This window comes from Carex rostrata, chromosome 19, assembly GCF_964058835.1.
Source record: "Carex rostrata chromosome 19, lpCarRost1.2, whole genome shotgun sequence".
In the NCBI taxonomy this organism is placed as follows: Eukaryota; Viridiplantae; Streptophyta; class Magnoliopsida; order Poales; family Cyperaceae; genus Carex; species Carex rostrata.
The window spans coordinates 3645143-3670183 of record NC_135936.1 but is presented as its reverse complement, the minus strand read 5'-3'; the positions used below and the strand labels follow the sequence as shown (position 1 = coordinate 3670183).

The following is a 25041-nucleotide window of genomic DNA, read 5'->3' as shown; positions in this document are numbered from 1 at the left end:
TGGTCCCGCGATGTTGCCATAACGAAATGATATCAGTGGCAAAAGATCAGCGCGCAATTGCTTTGAAGTGTACTACATATCTCGTTTTAAATTTAATCGTTGCATATATTCTGTTATTGATGGATATATACAACAACAAAAAACTCACATAGATGGATGCGCATATAAGTATATAATATACTGGATAATTACTTACTTCCAACCGGCTTGCTAAGGAATATGATTTTAGTGATTAAGGAAAGCCGCTGAGTTTTCAAGCTATAACTGCATATATTAATTTATAATTAATGAATCTGATTCTCTAGATATGTAAAATTTGAAAAGAAACAAAGAATCTGCTTGATATTAATATCAGATTGTATGAAATCTGGAGGCTAGACCTTCACATTTTCTTCAAAAAAAAATTAATATCAGATTGTGACATTCATCCCTCTTCCAATTTTTGTTGAACAGAGAATTAGACAACATTTGAAATCAACTGTATAACATCAACCAAAATTCAAACATGTTATATTTTAGTCTCGGGTAGTAGAATAAATACTTTGTTCCATTTAATATATTATCTAACATTACAGTTACAACTTAATTTGTAGGTTAAATTATATTTTTTTTTTACTAAATGCTATTTTTTTAAATAAATATGAAAATCAAAACTCCTAATTGCATTTTTAACATGTGACCTCTCAAATATATTTTTTTAATTACTAGATGAATGATTAATTCTCCTATTTAACTTTTTTAAACCTAATTTAATTAAGATATCTTTTACCTATTTTTCAGTTTTAGTCATGTCCCAGATGAAGCACATCCTCATATTAGTTTTGTTATTTTGCATGTTATTATATATTAATATTATCAAGCTTTGGTAGATGATTATTGAGATGGTCCACCTAGCTAGGGAAAAATACAAAATTAAAGAAATTAAAGATTGATGGAACATTGAAACGTGCCAACTCCTATAAGATGTAGCATCTCATTTATATGAATTAGGCAGTAGAAGGAATATGTTCTTGCTTGTTTGTGGAGTAAGACTTACTTCACTCAGTCGATTTTTCTGCCTAAAGAAGGAATTAGCTTCCAGCCTATGCGGCTATGTCTATATATATATATATATAGGCAAATGCTTCTGTGCATACAAGGACCTATTTGTAAAATGAGCCGTGCTATGCATATATAGTGTCATGCCGTGCTATGCGCTTTCTAATCGTTAGATGAGTTTAAGATTCGTGCACGAAAATTTCGCTGCCTGAAGGAATGGACGGAAAAATTAAAATGAACAGAGCCTTCGTTAGTGTTAAGCGACAAAACAAATTAATTTCACTTTTCTTCTCCGTCACCTCCCCTTACCCGTGTCCTTTTCTCTTCGTATTTTTCCCCAAATGAAAAAGGAAGATGAGAGATTAGTCCCTCGCGCCTCCAGTCTCAAGCCACCTTGCGCCTCAATCCGCCAGTCTCCCCCGCCCCTCTAGTCCCCTCTAGCCTTAAGACTCTAGTCCCTCATGTTGTAATAGTGCAGATGCAAGTTTTATTATATCACTGGCACAGATTCACCTATTTAGGTTTTTACTCATTGCCTTAAGAGTCTAGCCCTCATAATTAATACTCGCTGTCTGAACTTGACGTGTGGTGACTTATGGTCGTAAGGGAAGGACAAGTATTACCGAAAGAGAATTAAGGAGGAGAGCAATGGCAGCAGAGAGCCGCGAAGGGGGAGATGCATGAGAGCGGCTGGGGGCGAGGAACGCAAAAGAGAGCCCTTGGGGGGAGGGGGCATGGTGAGATTCATCGGGAGAGCAGTTAAATCGATTCCTGTCTCCGTTTGATTCTGTCAATATAAATCAGCGCTGAATTATTTGCACAGATCTTAAAGATCATCTGACGATTAGAAAATGCATAGCACAGCATGACACTATATATGCATAGCACCGTAGCCCAACTCTATATATATATATATATATATTTATCTCCAGTGGAAGATTAACAAATCCTATATATCCAGGTTTTCATTTGCCAAATCATCTTTCATTAGAAAGTAAACTGTATATTTCATTTATGAACCATGCATCCAATTTATAGATACTTTTAATAAATTTATAAAAATTAGAACGGCACTCACGACTTAATTTTTTTTTTTTTTTTTGTAAATTGTAAATGAATTGTGTATTAAGTTTTGTTTTCTTCTTTTTGCTTATTCATTCAATTAGGAGTAAAGACCCCCACAGAAAAGAAAAAAAAATGTATCTACCAGTCAAGGATCAAGTGAATGACTTTGGTCTTCAGGTGGTCAATACATGACTAAACTTCGGTCAACTGAATTATGTTTAAAACTTTGTTAAATAAATAAAGATATAGCTTCCAAAATTTTTTTTTGAGAAAAATACAACACATTTAAGTTCACGAAGAAGTGTCAATAAGAAGTTCAGTTATCACTCTAATATTTGTACTAATATTAATTTTTAGCAGAAAAAGATGCACAAACGCCTAACTAGGGTTTGGATCACGGGCAGGGCACGGGCGGGGCGGGCATATCCGGAGACGGGCACGGGTACAGTGGGTATACGGGTACCACGGGCCGGGCATCACGGGTTTTTTTTTCAAAAATCCTGCCCTGCCCGTCTTATACCCGTGCCCGTTGTACCCGTGGGGGGCCGGGCGGTCCGGTTTTTTTTTCTCTCTTTTTTTTATACGGTGTTGTACAAATATTATTACGTGTTTATAATTCGACTTTTAAAATCTGAATAGTTCAATATCAAATAGTGTATATAAATAAATAAAATTTGTAACTTATATATAAAAATTATTCGTGCGAAAAATTTGTATATTTATTAGGCTAATTACAAATCTATTTATTTATTTCTTTACACGTGTTTATAATTTATTTATATATCGAAATTTTTAGTTTACATTTTAAATTGATAATATATTTTTTAAACTTTCATTTCTTTTTAATAGGTTAAATAAAATATGAAAAAAATATATATTAAAACAATATAAACGGGTGGGGGAATTTGAAATTTTTTGAAATTTTGAATATAAACGGGTACACGGATATAGGGTACAAGGGCACGGAAACGGGTGTACGGGTTCACGGGCACGGGCTCACGGGTATGGGTAAACGGGTACTACGGTCCGGGTATGCCCGGTTATTTTACCGAAAAACTGGGTCCGGACCGTTTAATGCCCTTATTGTACCCGTTTACTCGTCCTATATCCGGACTCGGGCACATGTACCCCGGGCATAGGACACGGGCGGACCGGGCACGGGCTGCCCGCCTCGGATTTTGTTAATACACTACGCTTAACTAAACAATCAAGTGGGCACTGAAATAATTCTGCACGCACTACTCTCCACTTCTATTGATAAGTTGTTATTCTTAAGTTTCATATCTAGAAGTTCTTATTTTTCCCGGTCAAGATTTGAAGACTTTTCTGCGTATCTTTCCCTATGAGTATGATAAATTTTGCAACTTTTTGGACATGTTCGCGCGCAATACAAATTTACATTATACAATACAGATTACAGAATAGGGAGAATAAGTGAACCTTTTCACTTCTCGTCATATTGAAGTTGATACATTGGATCCGGCTCCTTGGAAAGACCGAAGAGTTCATGACACATTGATTCACACAGGCCGACGACTATAAAATGCAAACTAGTTAGAGAGTTGTTAAATTAAAAAGCCAACGAACTTGAAGCAATCATTAATCCTCTCTAATCCTTCTTCTATTACAATGAAACCTCACTTCATCAGTCTCCTCTTCCTCCTCATATCCACTTCTTTCCTCCTCTGTTCCTACTGCCAGGAAGTATCAGAAGCCCAAATCCTACTCAAAATCAAGGCTACTTGGGGCAACCCTCCAGCTCTCATCACCTGGAACTCGACTTCAGGCGACCACTGCAGCTGGAATGGCATTTACTGCACCAACGGCTTCGTTTCAGAAATCAATATCGTAAACCAAAACCTAAACCAATCAATCCCTGATTCCATATGCCGCTTGAAGAACCTCTCTCGCCTTGACCTCTCTGACAACGAACTCCCTGGCACCTTCCCTGAGTACCTCTACAATTGCTCTTCCCTACAATTCTTGAATATATCCCAGAACTACTTTATCGGTGCTCTTCCAACAGACATAGATAAGTTATTGCCTTCTTCTCTTACTTATCTTGATCTGTCGGGAAATAATTTCTCGGGAGATATACCGGCTTCCATTGGTAGTTTAGTGGGATTAAAAGAACTCCACCTAGAAGGGAATCTTTTTAATGGCACCTATCCTCGAGAGATTGCAAATTTGATAAATTTAGAGCACTTCTCTCTTGCTTGGAATAGTTTGCTTAAACCGGCCCAGATACCACCTGAGTTTGGCAACATGGCTAGACTCAAATTTCTTTGGATGACACAAACAAACACAATTGGTGAAATTCCGATTGCCCTGTTGAAACTTAATGAGCTTGTGCACTTGGATTTGGCATATAACCAAATAAATGGTACTTTACCCGGTTGGATTTGGTCCCTAGAGAAACTGCAGAAACTATACCTGTACTCAAATAATCTCATGGGTGAGATCAGTTTCACTGGTCCTATTCTTTGCCTTGGTTTATCTGAACTAGATTTGTCAGAAAACAAACTGACAGGTTCAATACCCGATAAGTTTGGTGATTTCAAAAACCTGTCGAAACTTTTCTTGTACTATAATTTTCTTAGCGGCGAAATACCAACACGCATTGGGATTCTGCCAAAGCTAATTGACATTCGCTTGTTTAATAACAACCTTACTGGGGTATTACCCGAAAGTTTAGGGAACTATTCGAGTCTTTGGAATTTTGAAGTAGATGATAACAGACTATCGGGTCAATTACCACCTCATCTTTGCTCAGGGAATAAACTTATGTCAATTATCGTATTTGATAACAATTTTACTGGTGAGATACCGTCATCTCTGGCAGATTGCTACACACTAAAGAGTATCCAATTGTACAAAAATAGATTTTCTGGAGAGTTACCATCAAAAATTTGGTCAATTCCTAATCTTACTGAGATAATTATCCATGACAATGAGTTAACTGGTAGACTCCCCAAAAAACTACCCTGGAACCTCACTAGACTTGAAATATATAGCAATAATTTTACAGGTGAAATTCCAGCCTTTTCTGACCAACTTCAAGTTTTTAAGGCATCAAACAACTCCTTTTATGGAGAGCTCCCCAGTAATTTAACCGGACTATCAAGTTTGCAAGAACTATCACTAGATTCAAACCAAATTCATGGATCAATTCCCCAAAGCATCCAGGTTTGGAAGTCTCTTTCCACTCTAAATCTTAGTAACAATAAGTTAACAGGCTCAATACCCGATTCAATTGGGTCACTCTCAGTTCTAACAACTCTCGATTTATCCAATAATGAACTTTCAGGTCCAATTCCAGTGAATATAAGCAACCTAAAACTCATTTCTCTAAATCTATCAGCAAACCATTTGTCGGGTAGCATACCACATTCACTCGAGAACCAAGTATTCGACCATAGTTTTCTATCCAATCCCGGTCTGTGCTCAGACTCTAATTTCAGCTCCAATTTGAATTTACCTCGGTGCCCTATTACCACGAGCAGCTCAAATAAACTCTCAAGGGAACTCATTGCTATATTTGCAACCCTTGGGTTTGCTGTACTTGTTGGTATTGGGGTGGTTGGGATTTTGCTACTTAGAGCACAAATCAAGCGAAAAACGGCTGGTTATGATGAGACTGCATGGAAGCTAACTTCCTTCCACAAGTTTGATTTTACAGAGTACCAGATAACTCAGGGGCTAAAAGAGGAGAATATCATTGGTAGTGGCGGTTCTGGTAAAGTTTACAAGATCATTCTAAACAATGATGGAGATCAAATTGTGGCTGTTAAAAGAATTTTTGTTGGTCGCGCCAAAATGGATAGTAACTTGGAAAAGAATTTCAATGCAGAAGTCGATATACTTGGCCAAATTCGTCATGCCAATATTGTCAAGCTCCTTTGTTGCATATCGAGTATTGATTCAAAGCTACTAGTTTATGAATACATGGAGAATAGTAGTTTGGATCGGTGGCTTTATGGTAAAGAGAGGATGGATGGAACTCGATCATTGGATTGGCCAACAAGGCTAGGCATTGCAATTGATTCTGCAAAAGGCCTTTGCTACATGCACCATAGTTGCTCTCAACCGATAATGCACCGGGATATCAAATCAAGTAACATTTTGCTTGACATGAAATTCAGGGCAAAAGTTGCTGATTTTGGCCTTGCTCGAGTATTGGAGAAATCTGGTGAACCTGAGACTGTTTCTTCTATTCAAGGATCTTTTGGATATATCGCACCAGGTTCTCTTTTATTTCATTTCATTTAATTTCATTTTGTTACATTATTATTTTCTATGAAATGGTAAAACACTCAAAATCTTACTTTGATTTTCCGATTGTTAAGTGTAAGCATGAATTTAAAAAAGTTTAATCTTGAATTTGCATTTTTCTCATTTTGAAGAATGTGGAAAGAAGAGGAAGATCAATGAGAAGGTAGACGTGTACAGCTTCGGAGTCATTCTTTTAGAGTTAACAACAGGGAAAAGAGCTAACGAAGGAGATGAATACGAAGCCTTGGCAGACTGGGCATTGCGATTGTACCTACAGCATGGCATGCTTGTTGGCATGATCGACGAGGGCATTCGAAATGATGATGAGTATTTACCTGACATCGCTGCAGTTTTTGAATTAGGTTTGAGCTGCACCTCAAAGGATCCGATCGCAAGACCCACAATGAGAATGGTCCTTCAACGCCTGAGTCAGTATGATCGGACTGTCAACACTACTCGTAATGGTTTCAGTTATGATCAAACTGAGGAAGGTCCTTTGATCCTTTCCAAGAAAAGCAGCAGGAGAAAAGATTTCTCGGATGATTTTGATGACAAAGATAATGATGATAGTAGTGGCAGTTTTGTAGTGCATATATCTTAATCAGTGATGCTTAATTGCTTATAATCAGTTTTCTTTTTTATGGTTTTTATTTTTTTTCCTCCAATCACAAGGTCTGTCTGTATATAATTGTACATACTTGTACATAGTTTATATAATTTTTACTATCATTTTGGAAGAAAAAAAGTGTTCAATTGTAAATAGATAAATAACAGATGTGAAAGAAGATTAATGACATTTAATTTTGGGAAGACTCCTCGTTTGACCCACTTTAATTGTGAATCACATTTAATGAGTGGCATTGACTGATGACTTGCTTTTGGGGTCAATGGAGTCGGCATCAATCCCGTTGCTTCCTGGCCTACCGCATCACCCTCAATTTTGGAATATCTTTTAAAATGCATTTCACAATTTTTTTTTTTTTTGTTGAAACAAGCAATTAACATGGTCCATTTATAATTGTGAGTTGAAAAAACTTGTACATTTTATATTTGCTTGCTCAATTGAAATATTGATTACGGCCGTCGGTTCTCTCTCTGTTTTTTTTTTCATATAGGAACCCATAGATTAATAGTATGATTGTTGTTATCACTGTTATTGTTTTTAAAATTGAAATTCAGTTAAAATAAGTAAAGTATTTAATTGAGTATGATTCTTAGACTAACGCTATATCCCGAAAATTAACAGTGAATGAGTCAAAAAAACCAAATTAAATAATACTAGAGAGCCTTGAAACGGTTATGACAAATCAATAATATATTAGCCCTCTCAATATTCTCTTAATAAGGGGGTGTCTCATGGAGTTCTCAGTTTAACCTTTCTTAAAATAAATATGTAATTCCTGTAAAAAATATCTAGTCTTCTAATTAGTCGGTTTTTTAAGAAAAATAATTTATTTATTTACTTGTGATGCATATATTATGACAATAAGACATACATAAGCACATCACAAAGTAATGAACCAGCTGCCTTCACACATCAATACAAAAACTTAACATTGTCTTAAATTGACTACATATTTTTTTATTATTTCTTTAATACATGATTAATTGGGTACTTTATATATTTGAAATGAGTTTGGATAGAAAAGTCAAGTAATTAGATAAATTTATGAGTTTTTAAATTTAGAAAGGTAAATATAATATTTAAATTTTAGAGAGAAAATACGATAATTTCAAAAAAATTTGAGGGGTGCACATGAAATTGCCCTAAAATTTATTATGCAAAGCAATTGTAACCAATATTTGAAAAAGGAAATCAATGAAAATTTGGCAGCAGGTTTTCTTTCTTTGAAAACAAATTCGTATTATCTAAGGTATATGACCTATAGTATTGTATAATAATAATAACAATATAATGTCATCATTGATTTATTTTAAATTTAATGGTTAGAATTCTGCCAAGTGCATGTAGATCAGAATCTAAAATGGATGTGAATTGAAGTATGTAGCTTTATGATTACCGACAGACTCGTAAGGTCTTGATGATAGTTATATCTTACTAGATGCTTAATTTTTTTCTGTCTTGACAGTGATATGTTTGACAATTGGACAACTGAAACGTCTGAAGGTTATTTTGGACAGTTGTACGAGTAACGAGTTGCTAATTATTATAAATTAGAGGAGGTTTCAAATGCCTCTATTTTTTGTATCTCTATCATATTTGTTTTTTTTTTTTTTAAATTTCAAATTTAAAAGTTAAAAATCAAAATAAAATTGTTGAATATGATTTATATCATTTTATCTATGAAATTGTAAAAAAAAAAATATGGCATTTCAATTTTATTTTAGTTGTCATTATGATTTTTGTAAAAAAATATACTCATTAGTTATAGACGTTGATTTTTCAACTTATTGATTCACATATAAATAAAATCAAGAGAGATCCAATTACACCCTATGTTTACAAAGTCCAAACACTCGATCCAAACCGTTCAACTTGATAGATATGTTAAAATGTGCTTGCAAATCAAATTTTACACTTTTCTGAATTTTTTTACTATTTATTAAGATGGGTACAAAAATTCAACGGTCTGAATATATCGATTTTGTTAAATACTTAATAAATAGTAAAAAAATTTCAAAAAATGTAAAATTTGATCTGCAAGCACATTTTAACATATCCATTATATATGTTGAACGGTTTGGATCGACTGTTTGGAATTTGAAAACTTTGAAAATGGAGAGTGTAATTCGGTGTCACCAAAAAGGGTGTAATTAGATCCCTCCTCTAAAATCAAAATTTAATATTTTTTATGAACACGTAGAAAAAATAACATAAATCACATTTAACTGTTTTATTTAAATATTTATATTTTAAATATGGAGTTATTGGCATTTTAAAAATAAAGGTGCAACGAAAGTACAAAATATGAAAGCATTTGCACTCTCATCATATATCATTATCTAAAATTCAAAGGAGTTGAAAAATCTAAAATATTACAGGATCATAACGTAAAATAATACCCATTGCTTGTAAAGTTGTAATCTAGTAGCGTACCGTTAATTCACATACAAATCTCAGAAAGTTGACCAACAAACATATAAATATTATAATAAAGATGTCTTGGTATCTGTAAAGTGAAGCATCTATAGTTTAATATAAGAAACACCTCGATGGTTCTTCACAGTTAAATATAAGAAACACCTCGATCGTAGAAACGAATATATAAAACCTATAAGTGGTCAAAAACGAAATGAAGCATCTTAAAATTTGTCATCGAACTTAGAGAGTCGTTCCGAGATTTTTATTAATATCCAATATTAAATAAAAATTAATAAATTTGTCCAAGATTTTGTGGAAATTATTTAAAAGTCTAGACTGCCGAAATTATCATCGGTCCATCTTTTTTTCTGAACTGTCAGAATAATCAACGGTCCAAAAAAAAAAAAATAAACCGCCAAAATTCTCAACGGTTAGCACATAAAATCCGTTTTTCCTTTAATTTTACATTGGAAACAGCAGCCGAAATTCTCGTATTTGTATTTTTTTTCTATTTAATTAGATTTTTTTTATTAAAATATTAGAAATTTTTTTATATTACTTTGAAAATAGATGGAATACTATACAATTGAATTTACTAGAAAGACTATAACAATCTCCGTTTTCTTATATTAATCATGTAAATGTTCTGATTCATTAACGACTTTGATTAAAAATAAACCAGCGACTTTGATTAAAAGATAAAATTTCATATTAAATATCAAATATCAGTCCTTCTATAAAATATTCTAATTATATGCATTTTTTTTTATGTTCTTCTACGTGTAGAAGTCTAAAGATATTTAAACATGTATTCGCCATACGTACTTACCACATGCAAATGGTATCATCTTTCATATTGGTTCTGATTTCTTTCTATTTTTTTTAAATGTTATTGAAATTTATTTTGAATTGATTGGTAATGTTTTCGTGTCTTTTTATTTTTTATATCATTTAAAAAATATTATTTGTCATTCAATATGTCATTTTGTACGAAATTTTTAATGAAAATATGTCAAAAAGATAAAAAAAAAAAAAAGTTATTATGTCTTTTTCTATAACAAAATAATTGTATCTGTTGTAATGTACGGAGAAGATACTTTGTTTAGTTATTATTAGTACGATTTCAAATTTTACATCTTTATTGGAATTATTATCTACAAGCTGGCGTAATATTTTGTAAAACATAATACTAGTTCAACAAAATTATCGGATTAACGATTCAAATCTTTCTCTAAAGATAGCCGTCAGACTCCCTTCAGTTTTGAATTCGGATCCCCTAAAGTAAATCAATCATTGAGTTTGGATCCAGACTGTCCAATCTGTAGTTGGCACAAATATTAAAGTATTTTATTTTGAATCAGATTGTAATCGGACGGTGACGATGAAAACTCAATGATTGAGTTACTTTAGAGATCCGGACTCTTCGTTCTTAATCTTACCGCTTGTCTTGAAATGGGGAGAACACAACATAACAATACTGGATGGGTTTTTTCTTAGGAGGTGACCTTGTCCGGTTTTGATTTTCGGTGACACTGCAGATGATTAAACCGGATCATCTAAGGGTGTGCTTCAATTGAGGTTACGCGGAGGGAGAGAAAGGAAAATACATTGTGTGGAGGTGAACAGTGCTTCAGATCGCAGCTGCCCGAAGGTTTCACCTGCTCCAAAACTGAAGAAGCGGAGAGGAAGCGGAGGTGAACGCGTACTGTGCGGAGGTGAACGCGTAGTGATTTTTAGCGACAATCTTCACCCTCAAATCGGGGTGTAAAGATTACTGTTCGGGGGTGAGCGTCTTCCTTCCCCTTCCATTAATGAAGATTTTCACTCTCAATTGCGGAGCACACTCTAAAGGACCACGCCGATGGAAATAAATCTGCTGTGATTTCAAAGGCTTGCAGGCTTTCTGCAATTTTAATCACAATCCTTCATTTATTGAAATTCTGGAATCTCAAAAGGAGATAGTTTTTGTGCGAATCTCAAAACATATGAACGGTTGTGGTTGAAATCGCAGCAGATTTATTTCCTCACACCGATGGTTTCAAATCAAAACAAATTATTCGAGTCAAATAATTTTAATTATTCAACATATTTAACGTAGAGAACGAGGTTAATAATTCACATTATTTTTTTTCTGATTGAAATGGTAGTGTGATAAAAAAAAAAAAATTTGCAATATTATTTGTGATAATTTAAATGTCATAAAAGTACTCTTTCAAGAAATGTTTAGATTTGATCTCATAAGTCTAAATTTATTTTATTATAGACCATCCATATTTACAAGTCAAGTTTCTAATATAATTATGATGTAAATATTAAAATTTTGAATGATAACTCCGATTGAATTTATTTTATTATAGTCTAAATTAATTTTTAGGACCACATACAAAGACAATAAATCACGGTGATTAAGGGTCCTACTCATAAGGCGTAATAAATCTTAGGGAAAATTGTGAAAATGCCACTCCAAAACCGTGGAAATGTGAAAATGCCACTCCAAACTTTGAAATTGAAAAAATGCCACTCCAAACTTTCATAATTGTGAAAATGCCATTATTGCTGTATTCTAATACTATTTTTATTAAGAATTAATTGAAAAAATACTGTTTTAGTATATGTATTTATGTATTTCCAATTTTGCCCTCCATACAATTATGAAAATGCCATTATTTGCCACTGTACCCTCCAGTTCATGCCATTCCTCATGCTCCTCACGCGAACGGCGAACCTAAGAACACGCGAACCTCTCCAGGCGATTCCTCCTCCCTAATCGCCATCGCCTCCTCCTAATCGCCGCCTCCTCCCAATTGCCGCCTTGTCCTCGTCCTCCTCCTCCTACCCAGCAGTAACCCTAATCGCCTCCCGAGATTTGAATCCGAGGCAACCTGAAAATTAGTCTCGCAGCTCACCATAAAAGGTATCAAGCAATCTGCTATTAATATATTTTTGTGATTTTGTGTATGAAAATTTCCCCAAAATTAAACAGTCATCTATTCTCTTGTCCTTATACTGTGTCAATTTTGTTCGGGGCTGTGTCAATTTTGCCAAGTTAATATATAGAATAAGAATCACACTCTATACAAATTTGGGGAAAAATGTTCCTTTTGGGAAATGACCTGGCAGTGACAGGTCAAAGAGGAGATGAGGATTACCGTCCAGAAGACATGTTATATATTTATTTCAATCAAGATAGAGATTATCACTGTTAAATTAATACAAGTTCTAGAACAAGGAGCAAAGAACAATTAAATATTTTTTACTCCCCACACTCCACACTTCTATTCTGCACCACTAAACTTGCTTCCCAAATATGAATTCAAAATCAGAATTCAGAACAAGTTTGGAACTGGGCATTTTGGTTCTTAGGTTTTGTACTGAGCATTTAAGAAATCAGAACATATCTGATCTGAAGTACTGTATTTTAACTAGTAGAGTTGACTTCTGGTACCACCTTTTCTTTTCTTTTTTTTCAAACATGCCCGTAGGCAACTGGTACCACCTTCTACAAGAAAAAAAATCATTGATAGAAATTATATTGCTGACTCGATCTCTCAAACCATGTGTCTTTCATGTGGGACTAATAATGTCAGTAAGGAACTAATAGAAGTTCTTAGTTCTAACTTGCAAATAAAAACTAATTTGCTTTTGTTTGTATTGCATGTTATCTGCTTGCTGGGAGATCTGGAACTCGAAGCAATACAAGAAGGGCTGCGATGGAAGATAGTAGATTATTTTTGTTTATATCATTGTATTTTTGTTCATGTACAAGTTTCAATAGTTGTTGATGCATGGAATTATAATTTCAATTAATTTGTGGTGCTTGTGTATGTTACTATTATTTTATTGTAACATTGCCCTTTGATAAAGCTATTTTCAGTTCAAGTGTGTTTCAATTATAGCTCTTATTCCTGTTCTTTAATTAGTTGAGATATTTGCAATACTGCCAGTATAATTGGTATGGGTCTTAAAAGAAGTTCTAAGTTTTGGTACTAGTTTTGGTACCGGTCATATATAGAAACAAAAACACACAATGCTAATGGAAGTGTACCAAAAAATAACACAATTGAATCAAAGAACAAATTAGAAGAAACAAGCAAAATGAATTTGTTACTTTGGCATACATGAAAGCACACCCTAATTCACGTGTACCAATAAAAACACACACAATATTAATACATAAACAAAAAATTGTGAAATTTGATTTCATGAAAGCAGTGATAACTTTGACTTATAAATTTACATATAACTAAAGCCCATCAGCATGTATTCAAAAGAGGGCAATCTGAGTTCTCTCAATCCATGACTTGTCCATTTCAGAAGTTCCTTTCTTGTCGCAATTTTGAAATTTGAAGGACAAAGGGAAAAATGATTAAAAAGATGATTGCTAAAGGAATATCGAATCACAGAAAGTTTTTAAAGGGCATGAGCCTAATGTTGTGACCTATAGCACTCTTATAGATGGGATGTGCAAGAATGGCAAAATCAAGAAGGCAATGAATTTTGTATTTAAATTAACTAATTATTGAGTACAATGTCAAATACCCTCAAATTAATAGGCTTTGGGTATTACTAGCATTATTTTAGAATAATGCCTAAAAATAGTAACAAGCCTTGGTACCAGAGTATTACTGGCACTGTTTTACTGGTACAGCTACTGGTACCAGCTACTGGTACAGTACCAACTTTTACTGGCAAAGGACTGAAGTTCAGAATTGAAAAACCAAAAATTATTACCAAAACTTGTATAGTGGATTATGTATTATTCAAATTGAAGTACCTTTGTTGAAACTCATAAGCAGTTTTCTTGTCTTCATTCATTCCCAGCTCTTAAAGAAGCTCCTTGCAACGAGAGCAATTGAATTTGGGGGTGACCATTGGCATAACCAGTTCAAATGAAGAAGAAGTGATGAAGGGCAACAAGGGCAGCGAAATGGGGCAGTTCATTAATAATAAGGATGTGACTGACAAGGGGACCCAAACAAATGTAGCTGATACTCGGGCCCCACTGATGCAGAACAAGAGGGGAACTGGAGATGAGATAGGAGGCGTGATGAAGTGAACCGTTCAAGAGACAGGGTTCAGAAGCTGTTAGAAGCTGTTAGAATCAGTTAGGCCAGCTCAGCGCTTGTAGCTGACATGGCAACCATAGAATAATCTAGCTGAGTTTACACTTAATTCTATTACTTTCTTTTACACAATACATCACCTATATAAGGCAAATGCTCCTGTGGAGTTGTATCCAGTTTTTGATGAATAAAATAGGCGAATTGCTTTGAGCATTCGACGCGATGGTTTCTTGTCAGAACCTCGCTATTATCCCAAATTGATTCTTCTTTAGTTCAAAGTTCTCTCTTTTCTTGCTTGTTTCTAGCAATTGAGCATTGAAGCTCGTTGCAATTGGTATCAGAGCCAGCGATTCACATCTGGGCATTCCGATTAGCACGCCATGCCGCCTAAACGCACTACTGAACACCCTGATGATGGAGCTCTCGATCTGTCGGCCCTCGCTGAAAGGATCGATCAGCTCGCTCGTGACTCCCATGTGCACTCCCAGACACGAGATGAACACATCATAGCTCTTGAACATCGCTTTCAGGGAGCTGAAGTCAGTATTACTGAGCTTCGTGATTCTGTCCATGGCATCCATACGTTGCTCCAGGAGATCTCGGCACGGTTGCCAGACAAAGCAGTAAGTGAGATGAGTACTGGCTAATCTACGCATTCCTTCCATCGGTCAGGGGGGGGTGAAGGCCATCGCCATTCCTTCAAGGACCAGCGCGACTCTACTGACCACCATGACCCGAATAATCAGCGGGTGTACATGCCAAGAGTGGATTTGCCTGTTTTTGACGGGAACAAAGCAGCTACTTGGTTAGAGCATTGCAAGCTCTATTTTGAGGTTAACCAAACTCCTGAAAATTACAAAACCCGTTTAACAACCTTAAGCTTCACTGGTGATGCTGCTGAATGGTGGGAATGTTATAGGGAAGAACATCCTAACCCGACGTGGCCAGTTTTGGTAGAAGCAGTATTTGAAAGATTCAAATTGCGGAATAATGTGAATCCAGTGATACAATTTAAAAAGGTGAGACAAGAAGGCAGTGTTGAGGAGTATGTTAGGGAGTTTCAGAGAGCCAAAGCCAGATTATTGGCTGAAACTGGTATTAAACACGAATATTTCTTCGTGTGGAGTTTTGTGTGTGGTTTGAAAGACGATATCCAAAATTCTATACACCTTTTTAAACCTCAGACTCTTAATGATGCCTTTAATACAGCTTTAGAGATTGAAACTGCCTTTGGATCTCATGACAAGAAACCCAACTTCATGAGATCTTCGCCTACATACACTCCCAAAATTCAAACCCCTTTCACCTACAAGCCTCCCATCAATAAACCACCTGAAGGAGGGTATAGGAGATCTATTGAACCACCACACACTACTAAACCTCTCCTACACACCAAGCCCAATTCCAACCTAACCATTGACCAAAAAAGGGCACTTGGACTTTGTTTCAGGTGCAACGACAAGTGGAGTCAGGGGCACAGGTGCACTAAAGGGTTACACACCATGGAGGGTGAGGAGGAAATAGATTTGGATGCACAATATGTGCAGGAGGTATTGGCTCAAAGTGGTGCAGAAGAGGAGATTTTAGAGAAGGAAGAAGAGGAAGTCATAATTGGTACTCTGAGTGATACCAGTAGAGAGGGGAGACACAAAACTTTGCAGTACCAAGCAGAAATTGGAGGGAGTCCGATTTGTTTGTTGATGGATACAGGAGCATCTCATTCCTTCATAAAACCTCAATTAGTGCAGTTCCTTCAGCTGATGCCAACACAAACCACTACTCTCCAAGTCAGGAGCGCAGGAGGGGAGAAATTGGTGTCTAGGAATTTGTGTAAACATGTCCAATTCAGTATACAAGGGTTTCCATTTGAAGCTGACTTGAGGGTGATGGAAGTGCTTGGATATGACATAGTGTTGGGAGTGGATTGGATAGCTGAAATGGACAAAATTGAACTCATATTGAAGAAGGGTTTGGTAGTAGTGGAGAACAAGGGTAAAAGAGTAAATCTGGTAGCTGAAAAGGTTGCTGCTGAGATGCAAGTTTTGGAGGGCACCATAAATGTACTAAGAGAATTGAAGGAAGGGAATCAGGTGTACTTGGCTCAGTTGTGCAAAATTGAAGAGAAAAGCAAAGAGAAAGAAGTAGAAGTGCACCCAAAGCTAGCAGCAGTCATTGACCAGTTTCCTTCTGTTTTCTCAGAACCAACAACCCTACCTCCCCACAGACCTATTGACCACCAAATCACTCTCAAGCCTGGTTCTCAACCCATCAACATTAGACCTTATAGGTTCTCCTATTTTCAAAAAACTGAAATTGAGAAAATCATTCAAGAGCTTTTACAACACTCCTTCATCCAACCTAGCACCAGTCCTTACTCAGCACCTGTACTGTTAGTCAAGAAAAAAGATGCCACATGGAGAATGTGCATAGACTACAGGAAATTGAATGAAGAAACAATCAAAAACAAATTCCCTATCCCTCTCATTGATGACCTATTGGATGAGCTCAATGGTGTTCATTTCTTTTCAAAATTGGATTTAAGGGCTGGGTATCATCAGATTCGAATGGCTGAAAAAGACATATCTAAAACAGCGTTTCAAACTCATGAGGGTCTCTATGAATTCAAGGTCATGCCCTTTGGGTTGACCAATGCACCTGCCACATTTCAAGCCCTCATGAACAACACTTTTAAACCTTTTTTGAGAAAGTTTGTATTGGTGTTTTTTGATGACATTCTAGTCTATAGTAAGGATCTAGAGTCCCATGTCATGCATCTTGAAATGGTGTTGGAAAAATTGCAAGAACATCAGTTATTTTGTAAAAGATCAAAGTGTGAGTTTGGTGTTCCTAAGATTGAGTATTTAGGTCATATCATATCAAGGGAGGGAGTATCCACAGATCCAAAAAAAATACAAGCAATGGTAGATTGGCCAACACCAAAAACAGTAAAGGGTTTAAGGGGGTTTTTAGGTTTGACTGGGTACTATAGGAAGTTTATTAAAGGGTATGGGGTCATTTCAAAGACCTTGACTGACCTTTTGAAAAAGAATTGTTTTAGATGGAGTTCACAAGCACAACAAGCTTTTGAGACATTGAAGAAGGCCATGACCACAGCTCCAGTGCTCAAACTCCCAGATTTTCAGCAACCCTTTGTGATAGAGACTGATGCTAGTCAAGATGGATTGGGTGCAGTTCTGATGCAAGGCAGGAGACCTATTGCATTCATGAGCAAGAAACTAGGGGTGAAAAACCAATCTCTTTCCACTTACGAGAAGGAACTACTTGCACTGTTTACAGCCGTCACTAAATAGAAACATTATTTGCTAGGAGGAGAATTTATCATCAGAACTGACCAGATCAGTCTGAAGTATTTGTTGGAGCAACGAGTCAACACCCCTATGCAGCACAAAGGCTTGAGCAAATTGCTTGGCTTGAATTACAAGATAGAATATAAAAGGGGTTTAGAAAATAGAGCAGCTGATGCACTTTCAAGGCAAGAAAGACAAGAAGAAAGGATATTAGAAGGGCAAAATGGGGCTCATAAAAGTCAGCAGCAAGAGGGCAGTGTTGGAGAAGAGCATAGGGAGAAAACTGACAGTTTAGGAAGTAAGGGCCATGAGGAGAATGACCTGACAGAAGGAATTGCAATCGAAGGTCCAGCTGAGATTCATGCAGTAAGTGAATTAGTACCCAAATGGGTAGAAGAGGTGAAAAGTAGTTATGAGAATGACAAATGGATAGCTGAATTGAAGGCCAAATTGAGGGATGGCAGTACTAAACTCCTACCACATCATTTAACTGAGTATCAAGGGGTAATTAAGTACAAGGAGAGAATCTGCATTGGTGCTCAAGGAGAATGGAGACAGAAAATCTTGAAGGAACTACATGATTCCAGTTTAGGGGGTCATTCTGGTATAGCAGCCACCTATCAAAGAGTCAAGAAACAGTTCTATTGGCCTCATTTGAAGCAGTCAGTACACTCCCATATTCAAGGCTGTGTAAACTGTCACATCAACAAAGCTGAACATGTAGCCTCTCCAGGTCTATTGCAGCCATTACCAATTCCAGGTGAAGCTTGGCACAGCATAGGTATGGACTTTGTTACTGGACTACCTAAATCCAAGGGCTATGAGGTGATACTGGTAGTGGTTGACAGACTGACCAAGTATGCACACTTCATTGGCCTAACACATCCTTTCACAGCATCCACTGTAGCACAAGCATTTGTAGAATCGATTTACAAGTTACATGGATTACCCCTCTCAATTGTGTCTGACAGAGACCCAGTGTTTACCAGTCGTTTTTGGCAAGAGTTAATGCTGAAATTGGAGGTCAAATTGAATATGGGGACAGCATACCATCTCCAGTCTGACGGTCAAACGGAAAAGGTTAACCAATGCTTGGAACAATACCTGAGGAGCATGGTGTTTGATAAGCAAAATAAATGGGCTCAGTACCTACCCTTGGCAGAGTGGTGGTACAACACCAATTGGCACAGTGCTACCAAAATTTCGCCGTTTGAGGCATTGTATGGGTATCCCCCTCCCCAGCTAGGTTTAGGCAGTGCCCCCAGGAGTCAAGTAGAATCAGTCAACACCTTTTTGAAGGATAGGCAGACTGCCATGATTCAATTGAAGAAGAATTTGCGAAAAGCACAAGAGAGGATGAAGAGAAACGAGGATAAACATAGGAGTGAGAGGAAGTTTGAAAGAGGTGATTGGGTATACTTAAAATTACAGCCGTATCGGCAAATCTCAGTAGGGGGCATGCGCAATCAGAAACTAAGTTCTAAATACTACGGTCCTTTTGAGATAATTAAGAAGGTGGGAACAGTAGCTTACCGATTGAACTTGCCGCCTGATTCTTTGATCCACCCAGTATTTCATGTTTCACAGCTCAAAGCAAAATTGGGCAATTCACAGGTACCCTCTCCTACCTTACCGGTACTCGGACCAAACATTGATCTTTCCCCATTACCACATTTGGTACTGGATAGAAGGGTAGTGAAACGGCGTAACACGGCGGCAGCCCAACTCTTGATTCAATGGAAAAATCAAACCCCAGATGATGCTACTTGGGAGGACTATGAAATCATAGCTCAGAGATTCCCAGAATTCATTCGTGAGGACACGAATTTTGTTAAGACGGGGGGAATGCAACGAGAGCAATTGAATTTGGGGGTGACCATTGGCATAACCAGTTCAAATGAAGAAGAAGTGATGAAGGGCAACAAGGGCAGCGAAATGGGGCAGTTCATTAATAATAAGGATGTGACTGACAAGGGGACCCAAACAAATGTAGCTGATACTCGGGCCCCACTGATGCAGAACAAGAGGGGAACTGGAGATGAGATAGGAGGCGTGATGAAGTGAACCGTTCAAGAGACAGGGTTCAGAAGCTGTTAGAAGCTGTTAGAATCAGTTAGGCCAGCTCAGCGCTTGTAGCTGACATGGCAACCGTAGAATAATCTAGCTGAGTTTACACTTAATTCTATTACTTTCTTTTACACAATACATCACCTATATAAGGCAAATGCTCCTGTGGAGTTGTATCCAGTTTTTGATGAATAAAATAGGCGAATTGCTTTGAGCATTCGACGCGATGGTTTCTTGTCAGAACCTCGCTATTATCCCAAATTGATTCTTCTTTAGTTCAAAGTTCTCTATTTTCTTGCTTGTTTCTAGCAATTGAGCATTGAAGCTCGTTGCACTCCTCATCTTCCTTTTTCTCTGTTGTGACATCAAAAATGTAAGAATTTACAAAAGTAAGCTTTTCTAAGCAAAAGTATTTCTTAAAACTTAAAAATCTACTGATTTCTCCAGTCGGTGAAGAAATTACCGAAGGAGGAAGGGAGCGGAAGGGAGTAAGCTTTGTCTTCAGTCGGGGAGAGCGGAAGGGAGCGTCTCCAGGCGGAGGAGTTTGCTCTCTTAATCTCTCTTACATACAGTCGGGGAAGAAATGCGGAGGAGCGTTTCCAGGCGGAGGGGTTTGTCTCCAGGCGGAAGGGAGCCAGGGGAAGAAAGAACGGAGCAAGGGAAAAAAGGAGGAGGTTCGTGTATTTTAATTAAGGGTGTTTTAGGTATTAATTTTTAAAAAAAAAAAAAGGCTTAATAGAGTATAAATGGTATTTTCATAATTAATGAAGTTTTACAGTGGCATTCTCACCATTTTGAAATTTGTAGTGGCATTTTCATATTTTGAAGGTTTTGCAGTGGCAATCTCACAATTTTCCCTAAATCTTAATCTGCTTATTAATTTAATTTATCACATCTCGAAATTTTCTCATTAATTTAAATTGTTCGTTCATTTCTATTTCATGAGATGAATTAATGACCGATGAGGAACCAAAAAGATAAGAAATAAAGATGTAAATTTGACCAATTAAAAACTGGACTTTTAGACATAAGTGGTTATTCTTTTTTACAGTACTATTCTTCAATGTGTTAAATTCTTCTCATAATTTTGATGTGACTTTTAAAACCAATACATACTTCTAAGTTATGAATAAAAATGAATTGTGCGTGAAATAAAATACTATTTATATCTTTTAGTTGTATTTTATAATTCACATTATTCATTTAAAATTGTTAGCCACTACTGATATATTATATGTTAAACAAAATACATTTAATATAATTTATATATTTTTTATTTTAGATATCAGAATAAATCAAATGTTAACAGTATATTCTTGAATTAAAATCAATAACAATGTTTACAAACACATATAACATAGAACAATCTCAAATGTAAAACAAAATATATTAATTCTGAAAAAGAAATTTACATCCGTATAGCCACAAGAATTCTTAAAAATAATAATTAATGTCCTCTAATAAACTCGGTTGACTCAACCCACTATCTGACAACTCTACAAATCATGAATTATGTATCACAACTTCACAAGGCTATGAAACTCATTATCAGTAACTTTCACAAATAATTAAATAACTCTTAAACACCCTTTTTAGATGGAGAGTTAAAATTTATTTCTTATTTTTTGTTGTGACTTAATTGATCGGTTTTTACAAGTAGATTTTTAAATTTGAGACACAAAATTTTTCAAAATTCATGTATTTTTGCTTGTGCATGTATCCAACAAATACAATTTCCAACCACTTTAGAGTTATTTTGATAGTTATACATAATAAATCAGAAATTACAAAGAGTTTCTTATTATGCTTCAATTAAACACTTTTACATATTTACTTTGACAAGTACAAGTTTATAATTTTAAATTAATTCAAATTATCTCAATTCAATTGCATTAAGGTTGAGTTAGCAACTAAAACTCAAATTAACTGAGTTTTGTCCCTTTTAACCTCTACATTTTGCAAATGTTATGGAAATTTAAATCAATAACCTTCAAAGATGTGGAACTAAGTGGGATTAATTTGTGCTTCATATACCAAGTTAACAAATTAGCTGAGGTTGTGTATATTGATTCTACATTTAAGTTCTGATTTAGCTACTACCAAGTTTTAAAAAAGAAAAAAAGTCTTGATTTAGTGTGAGCTTTAATGAGTTGTGAGTCTCAATCAATCTTAAATTTTGTAATTATTTCAAAAGTTGAGTAATGACTAATTGTAAAATAGAAGTTTAATTTAACCTAAATTAGATTTACTTAATGTCATTTCTTTTGGATAGAGACACAAATGGCAACGTAGAGCCTTCAAATATACTAGCTATGTCGTTACTATTTTATTAATATTTTCGAGTATATTTTGTAATTTTGGGAGTCACATGGTTTACTTTATGAAGGATTTGATTGGTACTTTGCAACCAGATTCTCCAAATTGCTAATTGAGGTATACAATAAATACTTTAACAGTAGCATTATGTAATTAAATTGTCTACTCTTGCGCTCAACTGATAACTAATGTAAACATTTATGCTATCTGGTATTACTTAATCAGCAATAAAATGATCCTCTTATTAGACAAACAAATCGGCTGGTATTTCATTAAAATAACTTGACCGTATTATTTCAATGGCAACTGTTCAACTTCGTTGAGATTCGCGTATGAAAAATCTGAACGGCTGTCATTAGAATAACATAGTGTGAGGAATTATGTCTCTCTATTGAGTTTTTTAAATTCAAACAATTAGCCCGTATATTATTTTCTTATTCAAAGGCCTTTGAATGATAGACCGGGCTTCTCTATTTGTTTTCATTCGACTTCATAAATCATATTGTATAATGGGCTTTTGTTTCTGGGTAGCCCATTTATCCTTCAGTAATTTGTGCTGCTCAATTGGAGACATTCTTTTCATTATTCCTATTAAGCTAATTAATTAATTAATTACAACACGCATACTCCAAGTTCCAAGGAATCATATTCTCATCATTTGGACATGTGATTAAGTCCGGCATTATTCCTTTTGCACAGCACAAAGTGCACATAAAGTTGGTTTATCCCTACTGTAATTATGCAAATGTACATGTGCAGATATACTCGCTACAGAGATTTAGTTTCAGACGCTTTTACTTAATATATATACAGAGGAATAATAAACAATGTTGTCATTTTTTTTTTTTTTTGTCAAATGTAATAACTAGGTGCACTTGCGCCTACAGCCCTACACCCACTTACAAGTTACAACCTAAGAAGGACAATTTAAACTATGGCCCATGTGCTAACCTAAAAGGGGGTAAAATAAATGCTAGGCACGAACGGTACACAAAGGCACCACTAATTGGTGGCCATGTGAATGTGGGTGGCCGGGTGGGGAGACATGTCTATGCCTAATTAGAGCAAACAAACAGAACTGTGTAAGATCCACGGTTGATAGTCACATGCAATGCAAATCGCACACATGCACTTTACATTGGGTTGATTTCTGTCATAATGTTAACAAGACGAAGAAAAATCCAATTTAGTTTTCCTTGGTTGAAACTTGATTTGAGCATCTCCAATTTGTATAAATAATTAATCCAGAGATGGAAACGTGCCAATACAATGGCAGTTTGCCAGTTTCACAGACATGTTGTGGCCATCATTTTGTTTTCCCTTTTGTACAGACTTTTCTGAAAGTATATATCAACTTGCAATACATATTAATGGGCAAATTTAATTCTGGACAACTAAAAGTTGTACCACATTTTGGGCTTTTGGGCTCACTGGTTCGGACTGGCCCACCTAGCTCTGTACTAGTCCATAGCTGGTATATCTTTTCTTTCTGTTTTTTAATAAGAAAATATATTAAAAAATTGAGGTTTATATGCACCTCTAGGCTCTATTCTATTAAGATATACAAAGATAAAAGAGTTAGGCTGGGGTGCTATGGATAGCATAGTGGCCTCCCGTGCTACGGCTCAATATTCAAGTTTTCAAAATCCAAACGGTTGATCCGAACCGTTCATCTTATTCTCCATATTAATATCTGCTCGGAGACCAAATTTTATAATTTTCTGAATTTTTTTACTATTTATTAAGCCACTTTGAAAATCGCTAATCCAACGGTTTTACTGTTTTGTGCAGCCACCGTTGGATCAACAATTTTGTAAAATACTTAACAAATAGTAAAAAAATTCAGAAAAATGTAAAATTTGGTCTCCAAGCAGATATTAATATGGAGAATAAGATGAACGGTTCGGATCGACCGTTTGGATTTTGAAAACTCAAATATTGAGCCGTAGCATAGAGGCCTCTATGCTATCCATAGCACCCCAGCCTAACTCAAGATAAAAAGTGATAATCCGGTGCAGGTACCGTCTACTTCCTAATTTTTCTCTGCACGCTGCTACTTGTTTGGTTTTTTTTTTTTTTTTTTTTTGTGTAGTTAAAATTCTGATTGGAAACTCTTAAGACTCTAAAAAGAAAAACTAAATTTCACAAGATTTTTCTCAGTGTGATTTGGTGCAATTAGTTCTTTAATTTGAACACCAATGAATTTTATAGTACACCGTTAATTTTGACAAACTTTTTTGCACAGTGGCTTAGATAAATAAAAATAAAAGTACACACTATAAGGAGCAATTATTTGTAATGCATTTTCAGTAATCTAAGTTTTTGTATATATATACTGCATAATATTTAAAATTATAGTTAAATTTTCAATTGAAGATTTTAAGAATTCAATAATTTCTTGAAAATTAAAAGTACACCTCTAATTGCTCAAAAACTGAAATTAAATTGCAATTGAAAGTAAAGAGATGAGTTTAGAGAAATTTGACACGCGGGGTGATAACGGAGTTCGGCAAAACAAAGGCCTACGTCTCCGGGGCTTCGCAACCTTGTGAGGTGCGCCTTTCTATTACCCAATACGAAAGGATTACAACTTGTGAACCGTTGAGCCCTTACACACCAAGCGGGAAGTCAAATGGCCAACTCAAAGAAATGAGAACAAGGTCTCGATTGTCTAGAAACACAAGAGAAACACTCAATAGATCACTCTAACCTAATCTATATCAAGATTAGTGAAGTAGGTTTGAGGTTGCTTGAGGGATTTTGAAGTTTTAAGCTCTCACAACAATGGAGTAGGCTAAGCTCTCAGAAAATCGTTTTTGAATTAATTAGGGTCGGCTGAGATGAGTGAGAGAGGAACCTCACTAATCTA

At 35.7% G+C, this 25041-nt stretch overlaps 1 protein-coding gene and 2 long non-coding RNA genes across 3 annotated transcripts in view; 2 read left to right on the top strand and 1 right to left on the bottom strand.

Moving 5' to 3' along the window:
• Positions 1 to 22274, bottom strand: part of LOC144571644 (uncharacterized) — an 89445-nt gene extending 67171 nt beyond the window's left edge. Inside the window, exon 1 of the long non-coding RNA XR_013517546.1 lies at positions 22265 to 22274. This is a non-coding gene — a long non-coding RNA (uncharacterized LOC144571644). The remainder of the gene's footprint in view (positions 1 to 22264) is intronic.
• LOC144571554 (uncharacterized) lies at positions 3664 to 7104 on the top strand. Its single transcript, XM_078320885.1, has 2 exons — positions 3664 to 6346; positions 6507 to 7104. Exons 1-2 carry the CDS (start codon positions 3733 to 3735, stop codon positions 6974 to 6976), a joined length of 3084 nt encoding a protein of 1027 aa, XP_078177011.1. The 5' UTR covers positions 3664 to 3732; the 3' UTR covers positions 6977 to 7104.
• LOC144571836 (uncharacterized) lies at positions 11927 to 13297 on the top strand. Its single transcript, XR_013517589.1, has 2 exons — positions 11927 to 12332; positions 13095 to 13297. It is a non-coding gene; the product is annotated as an uncharacterized LOC144571836 (long non-coding RNA).
• Positions 22275 to 25041: the final 2767 nt, after the last annotated feature.

Excerpts from the sequence above, each read along its gene's own strand:
- LOC144571554 (XM_078320885.1), top strand. The coding sequence starts at position 3,733 with ATGAAACCTCACTTCATCAGTCTCCTCTTCCTCCTCATATCCACTTCT. Across the intron at positions 6,347-6,506 it reads TTTTGGATATATCGCACCAG|AATGTGGAAAGAAGAGGAAG; the intron begins GTTCTCTTTTAT and ends CTCATTTTGAAG.